The sequence below is a fragment of the Haemorhous mexicanus genome, chromosome 2 (assembly GCF_027477595.1).
Source record: "Haemorhous mexicanus isolate bHaeMex1 chromosome 2, bHaeMex1.pri, whole genome shotgun sequence".
Taxonomy (NCBI): domain Eukaryota; kingdom Metazoa; phylum Chordata; class Aves; order Passeriformes; family Fringillidae; genus Haemorhous; species Haemorhous mexicanus.
The window spans coordinates 106,972,534-106,989,838 of NC_082342.1; the positions used below are offsets into that span (position 1 = coordinate 106,972,534).

The following is a 17,305-nucleotide window of genomic DNA, read 5'->3' on the forward strand; positions in this document are numbered from 1 at the left end:
ATTTGCTGTGCCTGTATTGTTCACAAGGAATGCATTGTGGAAGATTGTTTACCTGAAGGGAATTGGTAATTGGATTCTGGTGTGAGTGTTTTGATTCATTGACCAATTGAATCCAGGTGTGTGAGTCAGGACTGTCGGCTGACAGTCACGAGATGCTGTGCAGTGGAGTGGAGTTGAGTGCTTGGCAGATTCAGTTTAGATGTAATGTAACATAGTGTAATAGAGTATAGAATAATATAGTATAATAAAGTAATTAATTAGCCTTCTGATAAGATAGAGTCCTCCTCGTCATTTCTCCCTGCCACGGGGGTCGCCTTGTTACTGTAGGAGTCAGTCTCTTATCCCAGGGAACAAGCAACAAGAGAGGAGGAAACAGCCTCAAGTTGTGCCTTGAAGTTTAATTAGGGGAGGTTTAGATTGGATACTAGGAAAAATGTCATCACTGAAAGTGTGGTCAAGTATTGGAGCAGGTTCCCCTGGGAAGTGGCAGAGTCAGCTGCTCCTCAAGGTATTCAAAGAGTGTGTAAATGTGGTGCTTAGAGAGATGGTTTAGCAGTGGACTTGGCACAGCGGGGTTAATGGTTGGACTCAATTATCTCAGAGGTCTTTTCCAGCTTTAAAGATTCTAAGATTCTGTAAGTGCCACCGTCCCTTTCTCTAATCTTACAAAAGGTATCTACACTCATATGGAAAACAACCAAAGAAAAAATAGTGAAGTCAGTTAATTCAATGTGTTTCTTTGGCTTAAATAAACTGCTAAATACATAGAGTTCTGTATTTGATCAGAATAAAATACTCAGGTTTAAATTGTAAAATGTATTGATAAACAGAAAATTTTCAGATTTGCATCCTTGAGACCCATAAGCATTTGCAGACATAATTTGCTCCATGCATTTGATAAATACCATGAAAGATGAACATTTATGTGAAGTTTCTATTATGAAGAAATATTGGGAATCCTACATTTTTTTCCACTTCTGAAGGCATTTTTGATAGCTAGAAAAATAAACTAAAGCAGCCTATACCTGCACTAATTTTAAAGAGAGTAGAACAGAGGCTATAAAGGCTCCACAGGTAGTATCTGCTGCCAAACTAGTGAAATCACAGCATTCAGTTGATATTCTAAATGAAATTCTATTAAAGTGTAATGGACAACACCTGGTACAACAATAAAATAGTAAATCCACTTCCAGCTCTCTTATATGCCCTTTTTCTCCCCATTTGTCCTCCTTATTTAGATGTTGTTCTTCCTCCCAAATCCACTCTGTATCTAAGGCTGTCACCACTTCCCACAGTCATCACCTGTGGAGATATTCATTCAGGAAAATTCCCACCCAGTGAACTGGTAACTGAGCCACTCACAAAACTTCTGCCATGCTGTCATATATGCTGTGGAATTAGTAATTCACTCGTGCTGGTTGATTATTTTTTGCTGGTAGAAAGCAAGGCTATATGGTTCAGACTCACAGAGGTCATTAAATGCAGAGATTTTGATCTTAGTTTGTATTTCTGCAGCTATCAGAAATTAGGAGCTTAAATTTACATACTAAACAAAATGTACAGCCTTCCTGACAGGGCCCAAATGGAATTTTATTAAAGAAAAAGTCCAGTCTACTGTATTCACAGCCACATAATTTGTGTACAGCAGCATCAGCATCCAGCAGACCTGGACCCTGCACTGGTCCAGCTTTTTCTTTGTCTGGTAATAACAAACAGTAGGGAAGAGTCTAGTAAACATGTAGAACATAGAGATGGCACCCATCAATTAAGTCCCTAATTAAAAAATAGTTGATATTTGTTCTACAAATAACTAGATGCATTCATCCTTATTACTGTCTCACTGATCGAGCTGGAAATCCAAGAAGTAATTCATGAGATGGGGAGAAAGGCATCAGAATCATTTTAATATATCAGTGTAATACATAAGGTCTGGCTTATTGAGCAACCATATTTCCTGAATATGAAAAAATGTTAACTGTGCAAGAATTATTCCCTGGTATCCTTCCATGCACCTTAAGAATAGAATATTTCTCTCCATTGCTATGTTTATCGGGAAACATGGTTATTTAAAGCTTGATGTTGGTATTTTTTTAAAAATGCCCAGATCCAGGAAAACAATTATTTAGAGAAAAAGTTCTAAACTCATTAGAGTTGTACCTTCCTAGAAAATTACCTTTAGTCCTTGCCCTACAAAATAAATAAAAAGTTAAGTGGTTATGCTTCCCTTCCTTACCCCTCTCATTCCCTGCATTTATTATTCTGGCATAAAATGTAGCTAGTCTTTATCTTCCATTTAGGTATTTTAGTATTTGGGCAAAATAATTTATACATAATGATGACAGAAATTTTTTTAATTAGTAGAGAGAATTCACCTTGAAAAAACTGAAATGGGAAATGATATGTAAGACAATCAACACTTTCAGAATGCTAATGATGAGGTTTCACAGAACAGAAATACAGCAGGGCAGAAGGAAATGAGGCAAAATTGGCATTCAGTTTACTTGAAGAAGATTATGTCATAAAAGCCAGAGGTAGATTTCATTCCATAATCATCTTCAATATATTTAACAGGTTGACAACAGGCATATGGAAATAGTATATATACTGTCTTTAAATGCAGTAATCCTTAAAGGGGTCAAATGAGACACACTGCAGAAAAAAACTTTTGCAGTAGTGCCCATTTAATATATAGTAGAAATTTAAAAACAACTCAATAATCTGAATGTTAATTGGAATTTTCAGAAGACTACAATTATTTTAACTACTTCAAGCATCCAGATTCTGCTACTCCCTCTGTGCTGAACAGCATTGTACCCTTTGAAGAATACAGCCATATTCCCAGCCAGGGTCCAGGCAGCAAATCTCATCCAGAATGAGTCACAAACTGTTTTCTAAGATCTGGGTAATGCAGTTTTAGGAGGAGAGCTCCCTGGCTGCAAGGTTCCTTTGTCCAGGAGTGCAACAGGGATGTGCCAGGGAGGGCTGCCCACACAGCTCTGTGCCTTGGGGTGAAACAGCCTAGCTCACCTGGCTCCCCAGGACTGTCACTGCACAGCTGTGACTTTAGGACAACCTCTCCTAAAGCACCCAATTATATCCTCCCATTTCAGTCCTGACTTTTATCACTTTAATAGCTGAATGTAGAAATGAGTTGCCATAATGAGCTCTGCTAACCACTTGCCAGTGCCCTCATAAGGATTTTATTTTTAACAATTCAGAACATGCCAAGAAAGAACTGAAAGGTCAAGAAAACTGAGGAGCTAGAAGAAATGGATATGCTGTTTTCAGGCACCTCAACTTGATACACATGGCAACCAATTTTAATTTCTAGTTTACTGCTTTTTTCTGGACCCTTCAGGGCAAGAGCCCTACTTAAATTATATAAAGGACCATTACCATATTCCTGATTACAATATTTACAGTCCAGAGCTATGTTTCTGGACAATTTTGACTCACTGACGTAAATATTGGAACTGAAACCAGTTGGGCAATTCTGTTCCTTTGCTTTGCCCTATTAAAATGAGCATGAATAGCAACACAGAAAGAGGTTTAGACAGATTTGTTCTTCATTATATGAGTCACATTTTGTCCTCCAACCCTTATATTTAAAAACTAGTATTTTCTGATTTTCCAACATTCATTCTGTGTTTTCAGGCAAAATAATTATAATATCTCACAGTAAAACAGCCTTTTATTTTAAGACAAACCTGCTTCATTCTACAACCTTTCACTAGAAGTATTCTCCATCTTTTTCCCTAGTGTGGGCCAAGTCTTATTAGATCACATTTTCTTGTAGTCAGAGGCACAGCAATCACCTCTCCTGACAAATACAGTTCTAAAACAACGGCAAATACAGTTCAAGGAAACTTGATATACTGAAGATTTTTTTGTTTGTTTATTAGATATTTTCAAGAGGGTATTTTTTACTATCCTTTCAGGCAAGCTAGCACCAGTCATGCAGGAAGGGACAGAAATAAAAAGAATGTGTAATCACATGGCTTTGGCCAGTACTCCATGGTCCACCAGCAAATACTCTGCAGATTAAAGTCTGAGGAAATGCTAAAAAATGGACTTGCACTGACCAGCTTCCAGAGAAGCTCTTACAATATTTCATACCATCATTAGATGTTCCAGTAGGAATCAATGAAGGCATATGTGCCTTATGTTAGCACTGGTGAAGATTATTAGCTGCTTTCATAAATACTAAGCAAAATGTGTAAAGAGCCAGGAAAAATATTGGAAAGATGTGTCCACTTGGCTCTGTGCAACTCAGTCTTTCTGCAAAGCACAGAAACTGCTTTTTGTGAGGATTAACTGATCATTTCCACAGCAGATACATTATTTTTAATTCTTTGTGGTTTATTTCTTAAATCACTTAGCTTAAATCCATATGGATTTATGTATTAGTTGATGCCAAAGCAACCCTGCTTTGGATAGACAAGATTTGTTTCAGGATTCCAGGACTCCAAAGTGTGTGCGTGTGTGTGGTACGTGTGTGTGTGTAGTTAGAAGACATAGGATTGATCCTGACCTGCAGAAATAACTCAATACCATTTCATTTTTTGGAGAGCATTAGTTTTTGATCCACTGTTTTTGGTAGGTACACTGGCATTTGGTCAGTGCTCAACCCACTACATCCACTAAGCTATTCTATCTGCTAGATGTTTTGTTGGTAGACATGTACCAACAGATGCAAGTAACCTTTGTGATTTAACCACAGCCTTGGGTACGTGACCACACCACTGAGTGCCCCTGAACACTCTTCAGATTTTTACTGTATGTATGCTGTGATGTTTTTTCCTCTTTCAGACTAGAAAACCATACTAGTATGTTTCTAAATGCTTTTGCACAATGAAATGTATGCATTACACTTTGTGATGGCAAAATCTGTCTGCAAGAAGTTGTTAATGAATCCAGAGCAGTGACAAACACCACATGTAAACTGCACGTGTCACCTTCATCACTAAAATTTCTTATGATACATTAAATGATAATGATTTCTCATTTCAATACTACGATGCAAGACTTTCTGGGACAGTATGTTCAACCTTTAATAAAAAAAAAATCTGTAATATCCACGTAAACTTCAGCATTCTATGAATTGATTCTTTTTGTATTTGCTTGTTATGCATTGTAAACTAAACCAAAGACAGGATAGAAAAGAAATGGGAAAAAAAAGCCTTACCCTCATGAAATGAAGAAGAGTTAGCCATAGCAAAGAGATGTAAATAGGAAAAGTTGAATGCAAGATGTGTGGAAAGGAAAAGAAAGACATCACTGAAAACAGGGAAAAAGAAAACAAAAGAAAAAGTGAGGAGGAATGGGGAACGGTTCCTCTTAAATAATATCATCTGAAGGCTAGTTTTCCAGTGGTTTTGTAAAGAGTGGGAAAAAGTAAATGCATGGACAACAGAAATAAGAGCTGCCATTATATCTACAATCAGCAGTGATGTTGCTAAGCAGAATTTTTTCTTGTCAGTGCAGTTTGGAAAATTGTAATCAGTATTGAATTATCATCAAGAAATTTACATGTGAAGTCACAGCTCTGCTGAACATGTTAAGGAAACCAAGTCGTGAGCTAATAACTTTTTTATATATGCAACTCACACAACATTTTTAACACTATTGCACATCACCTCAACCTTGCTCAAGCATTTGTGATTTTCCCAGTTGGTAAAGTTGGGGGGAAAATGTTTTTCATGGTGTGGGGTTTTCTGATTAGACAACACTGATCCACTGGTAGAACATTACTCTGAAAATAAACACGAAAAAGCCATTTCCAAGGGACCTAGACAAAATGCAAGTTTTGAATGTGGATTCCAATTCAGCTCAGCATATTGCTGCTCAGTTGTGGAAGACATTACTGATTTTGTTGTTGTGATCACTTGTTTGTTTTTTGAGAGATGGCATATGGAAGAGCCCTTTATCTTCTCCTTCCCCATCACAGAGGTTTTGGTCTCATCATAGTAAAGAAAAGGGACCAACTTAGAAATCCTTAAAAAGGCTTCACAGAATAATGAACTGTTCTCCATCCAGCATTAGTTTGGTTTGCTTTAATAACCAAAACTGTCTCCATTGTTTTTTCTCCATCTCTCTGCTCTGCAGGGAAGGAACAAGAGCTTTAGACTGGCTATAGGACTAAGAAAGTGACAGCCACCACCCAGCTTAACATCTCTAGTGCAAAGTAGCCAGGAGAGGCTGTGGTATTCATTTTCAGTGCACAATTTACCATCAGTACTTAGCATAAGCATGAAAGAGGGTGAGGCAACTTGCAAGTGATTGTTGCTTTTTCCCCTGCTCTCCCTGAGAGCTCTGAGTGACTGGGAATGGTATTGGACTAATGGAACAATAAAGAGGAGCCCAGTAAGCAGAATAGTCATGCATCCAAGCTGCTACAAAGGCCATTTAACTTCCATTTTTATCAAAGGCTACTGTTAAGTCACACCTTGTCTGTCACAAAGGTTCACTCTAACTTGTGTAAATTTGGATTTCTGACAAGACACCAAGTGGTAGATTTAATCAAATCCATTTTGACAGGATGGATGAGCCTCAGAAAAGCTGAGGTTGTCCTTCCTACAGAGCACATGATATAGGGGCAAAACCAGTAAGATATATCATGTTAAATGTTATCTGGACCCACACAGCCAGATCCAGCAGTGTTTTGGAATACACTGGACAACTCCACTCACACATTCATCATCTTTTCTAATAACTCATGTAGCCACAAGACGTTTCCAGCCCATTGTTCTCTTTGTAAATAAATTACACAAAATCACACACTTACCATAAATCTCTACAATTACATTGCACCATAAACTGCTCTGAACTCCAAACCTCTCTTCATAGGAAAAGACATTAATACACTCTGAATTGGTTTCCCTTATTAAGCCTTGATTTATTGCTCTGCCCTCTCTTAAAATGCCTTTTATTTATTTGACAATATTTTACACAAGCTGTCAAACGCAGCCTGAAAATTTATAACAGTTCTGATCTCTGGATCCCCTTTCAATTCAAACCCATAATTTATTTATTTTTTTTCTTTTAACAAGTTGTCTAACAGGCTAGAACGACATGATTTGCCCTTGTAAATGCCATTCTCGTTTGACCCTATCAAGTTATGCTTATTTAAGTACTCACACTATTTTATCCTTGAGCTCAATAGGTTCTCTGTGTAAGTGGTAACAGGAGGACATCAGCTAAACCCTTTGCATCATGTTATGGTTTGGTTTATGAATTCTTGTTGGCTCCTATTCTGCAGCTAAAAAAACGCCAAAACAACCCAAATTCCTCCCTCCGCTACCCCTACATGTTCTGGAAATGCACAAGAATTTCTATAAATCAGATTTTCTGCCTGACATGTTAAGAACAAAACAAAATAAAACCACAACCAACAAAACTTAAAAATACAAAACACTCTAAGCTTTTATCCTGATAGTGATTCCAAAGAAACTAGAACAAGGAATAAAAAAGTTTACCTCCATGACTCACAGGTAGCACACGCTACCTGCACTCACAACTTTCAAGTAAGCAGAGGCTTATGTGCTTTGAAGCAAATTTGTAAATATAGTTAAGAAACACTAAATGGTAGAATTTGACTGCATTTCCATACCATTCCTTTCTAATAATCTCTACAATAAAAGTGTTCATGCAATTTATCACGAGATCACGAGCTTCTAGCTTTCCATGGTTAAGCCAAATGAAAACCTGGGAAAAACATAATGCCTGCTACTCCAGAAGAACCATAGCAACAGCAAAAACTTTACAAAAAGCAGATCTATGTACGCTGGAAAGCTCATAGACCTATGGGAAATGCATTTAATGTTCTGATGTTATGTTGCAATTAAAATTCCTTTATAACCTGAAGTTCTGCCTCCAAATCTGAGGAAAAGGCATGTTTGGCAGTTGAAAGGATGCTATTGTAAAGCTACAGAAATGCTTTACTAATAGAGGAGTCCGGGTAGACACCACCACACCAAAATGACATTTCATGCCCCACTGAAAGGTAGCAGTGCTTACACAGGCAGGATCCCTGGCTCTGCCTGAGACAAACACGGGTCTGTGCGGGCACAGCTGCGAGCGAGCGCCGAGAGCGACGGCAGCAGCTGCTGGGCTCTCCGAGCAGGGCAGAAGATGGCTCTGGGGCTCGTGCCCACTGCCCCGGGACAGAGCTCACTGACCCTGCTCACCCAGGGCCACGCTCTGCAGCACCCACCCAGCAAACACCATTGCTCCTGCTTTGCCAGCTTGAGGAGGAAGGAGGGTGAGAGAAGACCAAAAAGTAACCCGTATTTGCTCCTTTCCAGGTGACTTCCTGATTAAACAGTTCATGGGTCAGGAACACAAGTTGTTTACAATAGAAATTTAGACTGCTTTTAATTAGTGTATGCAGTACAATTTAGTCAAATTGACCTGAACTGGGTTTCTGTTCCTTTGTATTGGACAGTATAAAGATTACTAATTGCACCAAACCTACAATTTTTTGCAGTATTAAAACCGTGGCAGCACTATTACATCAGTTAAACAAATATGCCTTATTAGTGTTGGCCTTCTCACTTGTTTCAGAGTTTTAAACAAAAAGAACAACAGCCTTCCTATTCAAAATAGCTCACTATTAAATATTTGTTTTATTTTTTTTAAAATAGAAAACCCCAACAATACTATTTTAAGTAAAGTAGAAATGATCCTTTAATCCTGCAATCTTTTAAAATTTCATATAAAAGCACTCACATTCATAGCCAAATCCTCAATCTGCCTGTTGAATCATACAAAAGTCATTAAAAAGCAGAAACTTGCACCATAAATTTCTTAGGCAAACTGTAGAAAGCACTGTAACTTACCGATGTCATTACTTCTTTCAGAGGAGTCTTTCTCTAGAGTGCCGGATACTGCACTGCCCACTAATTCCACTTTTGGACTATCACTCCTGCATTTGGATCAAGAAGAGGAGATGTTTTATTGGGAGTTTTTGTGTGGGTAACAGTAAATTGGTAGCTAACTTGCAGTTAATAATGAGAGCAAAGTATCCTTCCTTTGCAGCACCAGGGTAACAGCAATGTCAGTGAGAGCAATCTCCAGCAAGTCGACATGCTGTCCGGATTAACCTTATCCCATTTCTCCTTAACACCTGTCAAAAAAGCCTCTTTTAGACACCCTAGTGTCCGGAATAATTCTTCAGATGTTCACAGCATCTCAACACGAAGGAAATCTAAGGGCAAGGGGACATTCTTCAACATCTTCTTCGTAGTTTTTTCTAATTAATTGGCTGGCACAAACCACAGCAGTGGACTACCTGGAATGCTGCAGAAAGTGAGAGAACCCCAAGCTAACATTGTCCATTTCAGCAGTTCTGAGTATTTACTTATAAATGCAACTCCTCCACCATGTTTTTGCACTTTTCTTATGAGACTAGACTACGAATACTGTTTCCACAGTCCAAAGAAACAAGATCACCTAATTTGTTAGAAATGTCTTTTGAATAGTAAAGCGTCAGGAGCTACGATACTTTACACAGAGGAGCTATTTTAAAAATCAAACAGGCCATCAAACAAAAGCAACAAAATTATCCCTGCTTTGGAGAACATTCTTTCCCACAAGTACTTGAGTTTACTAAAATAATTTACCTACTGAAACAATGTTAAAAAAACCCAACACTGCTAGGCAGGTAACTCAGAATTGCACAGGTCACTCAAATCTCTGATATTTACTGTGACAACAACTGTTCAGTTAATGCAATGCATTGTACTTGCCATCATTATCAGGCCACCTGACAAATACAATAGTTTTTCCACAATGACTATTCCCAGTGTAACACTATAAAAATTATGTTGTATGTAAGGTATCCAGCTTAGGGATAAAGACGTAGACCTGCCCCAAAACAAGCCAGGCAGATGTGCGCTATACAGTGCAATAATTAGCAATAATTAGCTATTGACAGTAAAATATGTAGTGAGCTCACAAGTCTTGTTGATTTTTTCATTGGTCTCTGCTTTTGATACCATAAGCTGATGACAGATGGCCTGAACCTCAGCTCATGGCAGCAGCTTATGAGCAAAACACAAAGTGGCTGGAAACCCTATTTCAGACTTCAGGGAGGCTATGATAAAGAGCTGAAAATTTTTATTAAAACCCAGAGGAGGTCATATATTAAGTGAATATATATCCCATTAAACCCTGTGATAGGGTGACCAGTGAACAAAAAACCAGACAATCAGATTAATAGCAAACTAGTCCTTCACAGCTCTCAATATGGCAGGCAGTCTGCACCAGGAAGGACACAGAAGAAATTTAACACATGCATAGAAAAATGTATTGATTGGCAAGATGATAAATAAGGGCATTTCCAAGTGATCTACCAGAACAATAAGTTTTCTTAGTTTTAGTCTTTAACTTTTTCTTATATTGCTTATATATTTGTAAACCTATAAGAAGTAACATAATTTCTTGGCTGACAGAGCAATGAGCATCTGACTGCATACTCTGTTTTGCACACATACATTTCCCAGCAATCTGAGAGCACAATGTGAGTTGGAAGCTCTCTAGGAAATGTGTGAGTATGGCTTTGGAGAGATTCTTAGAATGGCATGATTTAGGGCTGAAAGTCACAACATTTACCATTTGCCTATAAAAGATACCGAGATATATGGCAACAGCCCCACAAAAAAAACCCCAATCCTGTTGTCAGAAGAATCAACAGGCTTATTATGCCACTCTGCACCCATAGTGTTGTGAAAGGAGTGGAGCCCTCCCTTCTCATTCACAGTGTCCCTCTCTGCTTGTGCCCATACAGACAGGCTGTCAGCTTGACCAGACAGATGATCAGCCTGAGAGAAACCCCACACTAACAGAAGCCCCACTGCAAACTGAATAATTGCCATCTGGAGCAACTGCCTGACCCATATGGCTGTGCAGCTGCACAAATGCTGGTGCTAAACATAAGGGAGGCTGTGGGAATGGGGTGCCAGGACAAGGAACTGTTAGCAGTGGCATGGACATGGATTGGTTTAAACTGATTGTAAAGATGCACCTTCTCTAGGTGTTTATGGCTTGCCTACTCCAGAGAATTGACTTATCTATAAATTGTATAATCATGGTGTATGTAAGTAAGCTGTGAAGCCTTTGGAACAAATTGACAGCTATTCACTGTCCCACATGCTTTTTATCTGTCCTATTACCCTTGAAGCCCTACTCTGCATCCAGTGAAGGAGGATTATATTTAAATGGAAAAACAATCATCACTACAAAAAGTCAGTGAGATGCATAAGATGCAAGCCACTTACTCAGGACAGAAGAAAATCCTCTTTGGCTTAGCAGCTGCCATGAAAATCTCACAGGACCCACTTTGTAACTACAGCAATTTTCCCCTCAGGATCATGTACTGCTTTTGGCTGGGATAGAGTTGGGTGGTGCACTAATTTTCTTTAGTGCAGCTTGCATGGTGCTACATTTTGGCTTTGTGCTGAAAGTGTAGATAACACAGGGGTGTTTTAATGGTTACTGAGCTGTGCTTGCAGAGTCAAGGCCTTTTCTGCTTCTCCTGTTATCCCACCAGGGAGGAGGATGGGGGGGACAAGGAGTTGGGTGGGGACACAGCTGACCCCAGCTGACCCAGGGATGTCCCACACCACATGGTGCCATAGTCAGCATGTAGAGCTGAGGGAAGGAGGAGGTGGGACATGTTTGGAGTTATGGCATTTGTCTTCCCAAGTCACCACTGCTGGTGATGAAGCCCAAATTTCCAGGAGATAGCAGAACACCTGCCTGCCCATGGGAAGTAGCAATATTCTTTGCTTTGCTTGCACATGCATCATTTGCTTTCCCTGTTTAACTGTCTTTGTCTCCACCCACAAGATTTTTACTTTTTCCCTTCTGATTCTCAGCCCCATCCCACTGTAGGAGAGCGAGCAAGTGTCTGCATGGGGCTCAGCTGCCCACCAGGGTTAAACCACAACAGGTCAGCAAAAGTTCTGCTGATTCAATTTTTATTCTAATTGCTTTGGGTTTTTTTAGATCATGGAAATGGATACCAGTAGGTCTTAAAATAATTACTATCTTATTAAACTAAATGGATTTAAAACCAAAACACCTTTATTGAAGTAACTGCTTCCACTTGAAGTTTCATCTTTCTTAATTATCCAAGTAATTAAATGTATTTTCCCTTTTTTTGTGCTAGACATAGCATTTGGACCATTAAGAACATTAAAAAGTTGCTGTTTAGCTCTTTTGCCTTTGATAACATGAAAATTGAAATATCTTAAAAAATACATGGTTGCTTCATACAATTTTGTAATTAGAAAAGAAAAAAAAGGAAACCACAAGAGCAGCAAAACAACCTTCCAAAATTCTAAAAATTGCTAACAATTTATAGCATGTTAAAATTATTTCAAGCAAAGGATAGAACAAAAGAATAGTTACTCCATTGCATGCCTCACCAGTGAACTGAACACTAGGCTATGTATTGGTCTTTCCAAGACATGACATAGCTAACTCAGAAGATTGTAGCAACTATTTGTATTTCCAAGTATGCCCAGGTGATCAGCAGGTATGGACTGTATTTTGGAACGACTGGGCAAGCACATTCAAATCCAAGTCCAAAAGAAGCTGTGGCAGTAGCACCTGGATAGAAGAGTTCTCAGAGATGTACAACGAAAGCATTTCAGTAACATGAAACTGGGAGCCCAAGGCAGTTGCCTTGTTTTCTTTTCATTTGCCCTAGATTTCTCACTAAAAGCATTTTTTTATTTAACCATATGTGGAGGAATGATGGGAATCAATGGCTAGCATTTCACTCTACTCTAACCTGTACTCTATTCTGGTATTTAATTCACCATTACTATTACTACTTGAACTCCAGTAGTTCAATAGCAGCTAATTTTCCTAACAGTACAATAGTGAAAATATTTTCCTATAATGCCTATATTCTAGTTTTTCTGCAAAATGCACGGCTTGCCCACTTTAGGCAACAGTTTTATTCTGGTTTTGATCTAACTCTATTCACTATGCATAAAGGAAATCTACAGTGCACAACCCACTTGCTGATGACTAAAAGGCAGCCACCTAGACTTGCTTAGGACTACAGTGAGGCCTTAATTTCTGCAACCTTTCCTCTAGCAGAGAATATATGGACTTGCATTGGCAAGTCCAATTTCTCAGTGCTCCTCAAAGACTGTAACCACCTCTGATAAAAAGCATTATGTTACTGCAGTGACAACCAACATTAGAGAATAATTACTTGACAGCACTATTCTGCAGTGGCAGCAGCTAAAAGAGCATTGAAGATTTGTATTTTGCTAAAGTTTGATCTAAAATGATCAAAGAAAGCAGACTGAAACCAGGCTGACAGTATTTGAAATGTGCATTGCCTAATGCTATTCCACAGCACAATCCAAGCTTTTGCACTGACTTAGGGCCCCAGCCAAGCTACAATAATTTCAAGTAAACTAAGAAAGTCAAGATCAGAGTAACATTCTGATGCAGGTATTTCCCACACATTCTGCACTGTTGCAGCAATAGTAGAATTTCATCAGTAGAAATGAACTAGTCATGAACAGTGTAAGACTGCTATTATTGAGAAGATAGTTATGATCCAGCCAGGTGATTATAAGGATTTTCTTTTTTCTTGTTGTTCCTTAAATACAGTTTGCTGTGAAATAAACTGGGACATAAACTGCAAAACCTAAATTCTTTAAATGAGTGGTTTTTTTCCATTAATCCCAAAAGCATTGGACAGAAGAAAAGCAATACCTTGCATGAGTCACAGGCACAACTGGTCTTTCTGGTCGTCTCGGGGGCAAGGTGCCAGGTCTGCTCACAGCGTTGGCTTTGGGGGGCCGAGGTTTCTTCGGAGGTATAGCAGGAACTGAAGGCTTCTGCAAGTCTAACTGTTTTTGCTCTCTCTCTGATCTTTCTTTAGATCAATCATTTCCAGAAAAAAGAACAGGGATATTATTAAGTGGATTTTATTTGCACTCACAAGTCTAGATTCAAAGAAGAAATCCTCAGCTGTAGATAGATGGTATACAAGAAAGAAAAAATCTTTCCATTTCTGTTCCAAATAATTCTTTATTTGATATATTTGCCACAAATCAGTTGCTCAACCTGCCTGGCTGTTCTGCCTGGAACTCCTCAGCCAAAACATGTGTGCAGCATCTTGATGGGAATACTATTTTTTTATTTTAGTAACTTACTGGTTGTTGACTGTAAAGTACAAGAATGGCAAGAAATTACATACCATATGGTACAACTTCCCATGAGCACAACTTATATGAAATTTTAATATGAAACAATATTAATTTAGAAGGTCACTAAAATAATTATGCTGGACATTCTTAACATCTCTTGGACAAACAGAGAAATATTATTTTTGGGAGGGGAAAAAGCATGTTTCAAGTGAACTATAGTTAAGTGAAAATAAAATACAAGCAGAAAAATTTAACAGTGTCTAGCAGGATGTAAACCCCTCAGAAAAATCAGACCTATTATTTAGGTTTTAAGCACAGATTTATATGCTGAATTTTTCAGCTTGCTGATGAAAAGCTAGATCATTTGCAGAATGGATTAGGAACAGTTAGGGAGTGCCTCCATGCTAATATCCAATGCCAAATATGCAATGCCTGTGCATGTGTAAAGTAGAATACACATGAATAACTTCTAAATAATGTGCTCTAAATTCCTAATACAAAACAAACATGTAAGCATGTTTGCCACACCCCAGAAGAGCTGATTTTTCTTAAAGAAAGAACAAAATTCTCCAAGGAACTGAAGTTCTGCTCTCTATATACTACTATTTCAATAGCCCACTTGCCTTGACAATGCTGCCTGTGATGTGCTGTGAATGTTGCACCTCTGTATACATCCAAGAGGAATTGGGAATGTTACAGGATATACCTTAATGGGTTCTTAACGAGAACCCATTAATGAGAGGATCATGGAATAAATCCCCAGAAACACAAGGCACATTAGGTTTGGAATAGTCCAGCTCACAATTATTGCTCACAGGCAGTATGCTTTGAGCAGATGCAGTCACTGGGTCCTCACTAACACTGAAGCTTTTCCAGCACACTGTGTAATTTTTACACACTTAATCCTATGACAATTTATACTGCATCAGTGTCCAAGAATCTGAATTGTATGAGGGACAGGCTGGGCAGTGTGCCAGCACAGCTCAAAGGACGTTCCTGTGCCACCCCTGCTGTCACACCACATGAGCCATTCCCTCCACTCCCTGCTACTCCTAAAATGTAGGCACTACTCCTACAACCTCTTTTCAATGTTTAGAAAAGACACAGATATTTATAGCCCAGTAGAGTAACATATTTAAATTTCCTCTGCTGTTTAAGCAGTTGGCTTTTTAAATCTAATAATGGAAAGCAAAGGATTTTATTGCTAAGATAACCACAAGAAGCAGCACACATAACCAAAAGTAAACCTATGTAGAGGAAATAGCTAAAACACTTGTCAGATTGCTAAGATGTATATCCAGAAAGAGATCTTGGTACAACGTTTGAAGGTCTGTCACTAAATTATAACAGCATTTAGCCATGTACATACATGTGCCTTATAAAAGGCTGCAAATTCAAATACTTGGACATTAAAAAAATGCCATAAACAAACTTGTTCTTACAATCGAATAGTCCATTTAACATAAAACTTGGCACCATCTTCCATTAGAGAATAGATGTAGCTATTTTCCTGAGACTATTCACCATTCACAATGAACACAATGAAACCATTAAAGGTTTAATTTGCTTGTCCCTGCTCTGTGTGGTACCGTGTCCCATTTCTCACAATGTTCAAACATGGCTTTGAAGGATTTTTTAGTTTCTTTGCTGCCTTGCCTGTGACTTTTGTGGCTATGATAATGGGGTGATTCATAAGCATTAATGACTATATCTCCACAAAATGCCTTTGTGATGCAGGAAAACCACCAACCCAGCTTTCAACTAGAGAACCAAAGAAGACAGATGTTAAGAAAAAAGTACACACTAATCTGGGATATTTTACTTGATCAAGCACCTGGGTTTTACAGAGCACTGGGCTTTATACAGCATTTCATGTATTGAGAGCAAATCTCCCCTGGCCTTCAGTTGTGGCTGCATGTACTCAACAGCTCTGGATGGGTACACCTGAACACCCTGAATTCAATCCAAAAGCAACAATGAGAGCCTTTCCAAAATGCTTATCATCACAGTCTATCAGAGTGGAAAACAAACATCCAAACAATACACTTAATGGAAACAGAGAGTGGGAAATAAAGAGGTGCACTGGTTCTATTTCCCTCATCTCTCTGCAGAGAACAGGCAGGAAAGCACATTTCATACCTTTTTCTTCTGTTCGATTAGGAAGACATTCTGGCCTTTCAGGTGGTATCTTCTTGATTTCATGCTTTCGATCTGTGGTCCCTGTCAAAGACAGAAAAAATTGGAATTCTGACCAAGCCAACAAAACAGTAACATAAGATTTAATTCTGCAATTTCTTAGGCTTTTTATATTCCCCAGTTTGAAAACGTCTTGCTAAGACTGAACACAAATTTATATAAAATATTTGCCTGTACCTTAATGACAAAAAAGCACTTGGATTTTCATGTCTTTAAAATCAAGTTCACAGTTCCAAAGTGTGCAATATCCCAAAGAACAGACACTCTCTGACTATTCTATGGGAAAAAAAAAAAATTGAAAACTGCAGATTTTAAAATGTGGACAAATCCTTTATCATTACAGACAGAAATGAAGAGCAACTCAGTGTTCAGAAACATTAGGAATAAATCAATTAATTGAGCAATTTCAAGGGAATGCATGATGGAGCTGAATATACAGAGGTTATTTTACATTAAATTAACACATCCCTTTTTCTCCACTACTAGTAGCTGTTCACTTCCACATATTAGGAGGAGGAGAAGAGCAGTGCTGGCAGCATTCTGCAAGGCTATTTTAATTGGCAGCTTTCGGCCTGGAGGTTTAAGCCCCTGGCTTCTTCTGCCTCTGTGCTAGAGGCCTTGACATACAGACTTCGGTTGCTCCAAGAAATATGAGAACTTGTGGCACCAACAATGGGAAGATTTTGTAAAAATTTCCTGGCACATACAAGATAAAATCTTCTAATCTCCATGTTATAACAAACACTTTATTGGATATTGGCTTTGCTGCATTGGCTAACCACTAGGTGCTAATGCCATTTCAACTTAGTAGTGTTGAAAACTGCTTTAGGTAACACTATTAGCATTTCAATAAAAATTACAGTAGATGAAATCCAAGAAAAGCAGAGAGGGCAGAGGAAGGAGCACAAGCCAATTTTTTGTTTCAATCTATT

At 38.5% G+C, this 17,305-nt stretch overlaps 1 protein-coding gene across 5 annotated transcripts in view; it reads right to left on the reverse strand.

The window, feature by feature from the left end:
* The window catches only part of SH3KBP1 (SH3 domain containing kinase binding protein 1), a 212,830-nt gene that overhangs the window by 11,038 nt on the left and 184,487 nt on the right, over positions 1 to 17,305 (reverse strand). For all 5 annotated transcript variants that reach the window (XM_059839862.1, XM_059839861.1, XM_059839866.1 and 2 more), the window contains 3 exons: positions 16,317 to 16,397; positions 13,741 to 13,903; positions 8,838 to 8,923 (listed from right to left, as the gene is read on the reverse strand). In XM_059839862.1, the coding sequence (XP_059695845.1) occupies positions 8,838 to 8,923; positions 13,741 to 13,903; positions 16,317 to 16,397 (330 nt within the window). The remainder of the gene's footprint in view (positions 1 to 8,837; positions 8,924 to 13,740; positions 13,904 to 16,316; positions 16,398 to 17,305) is intronic.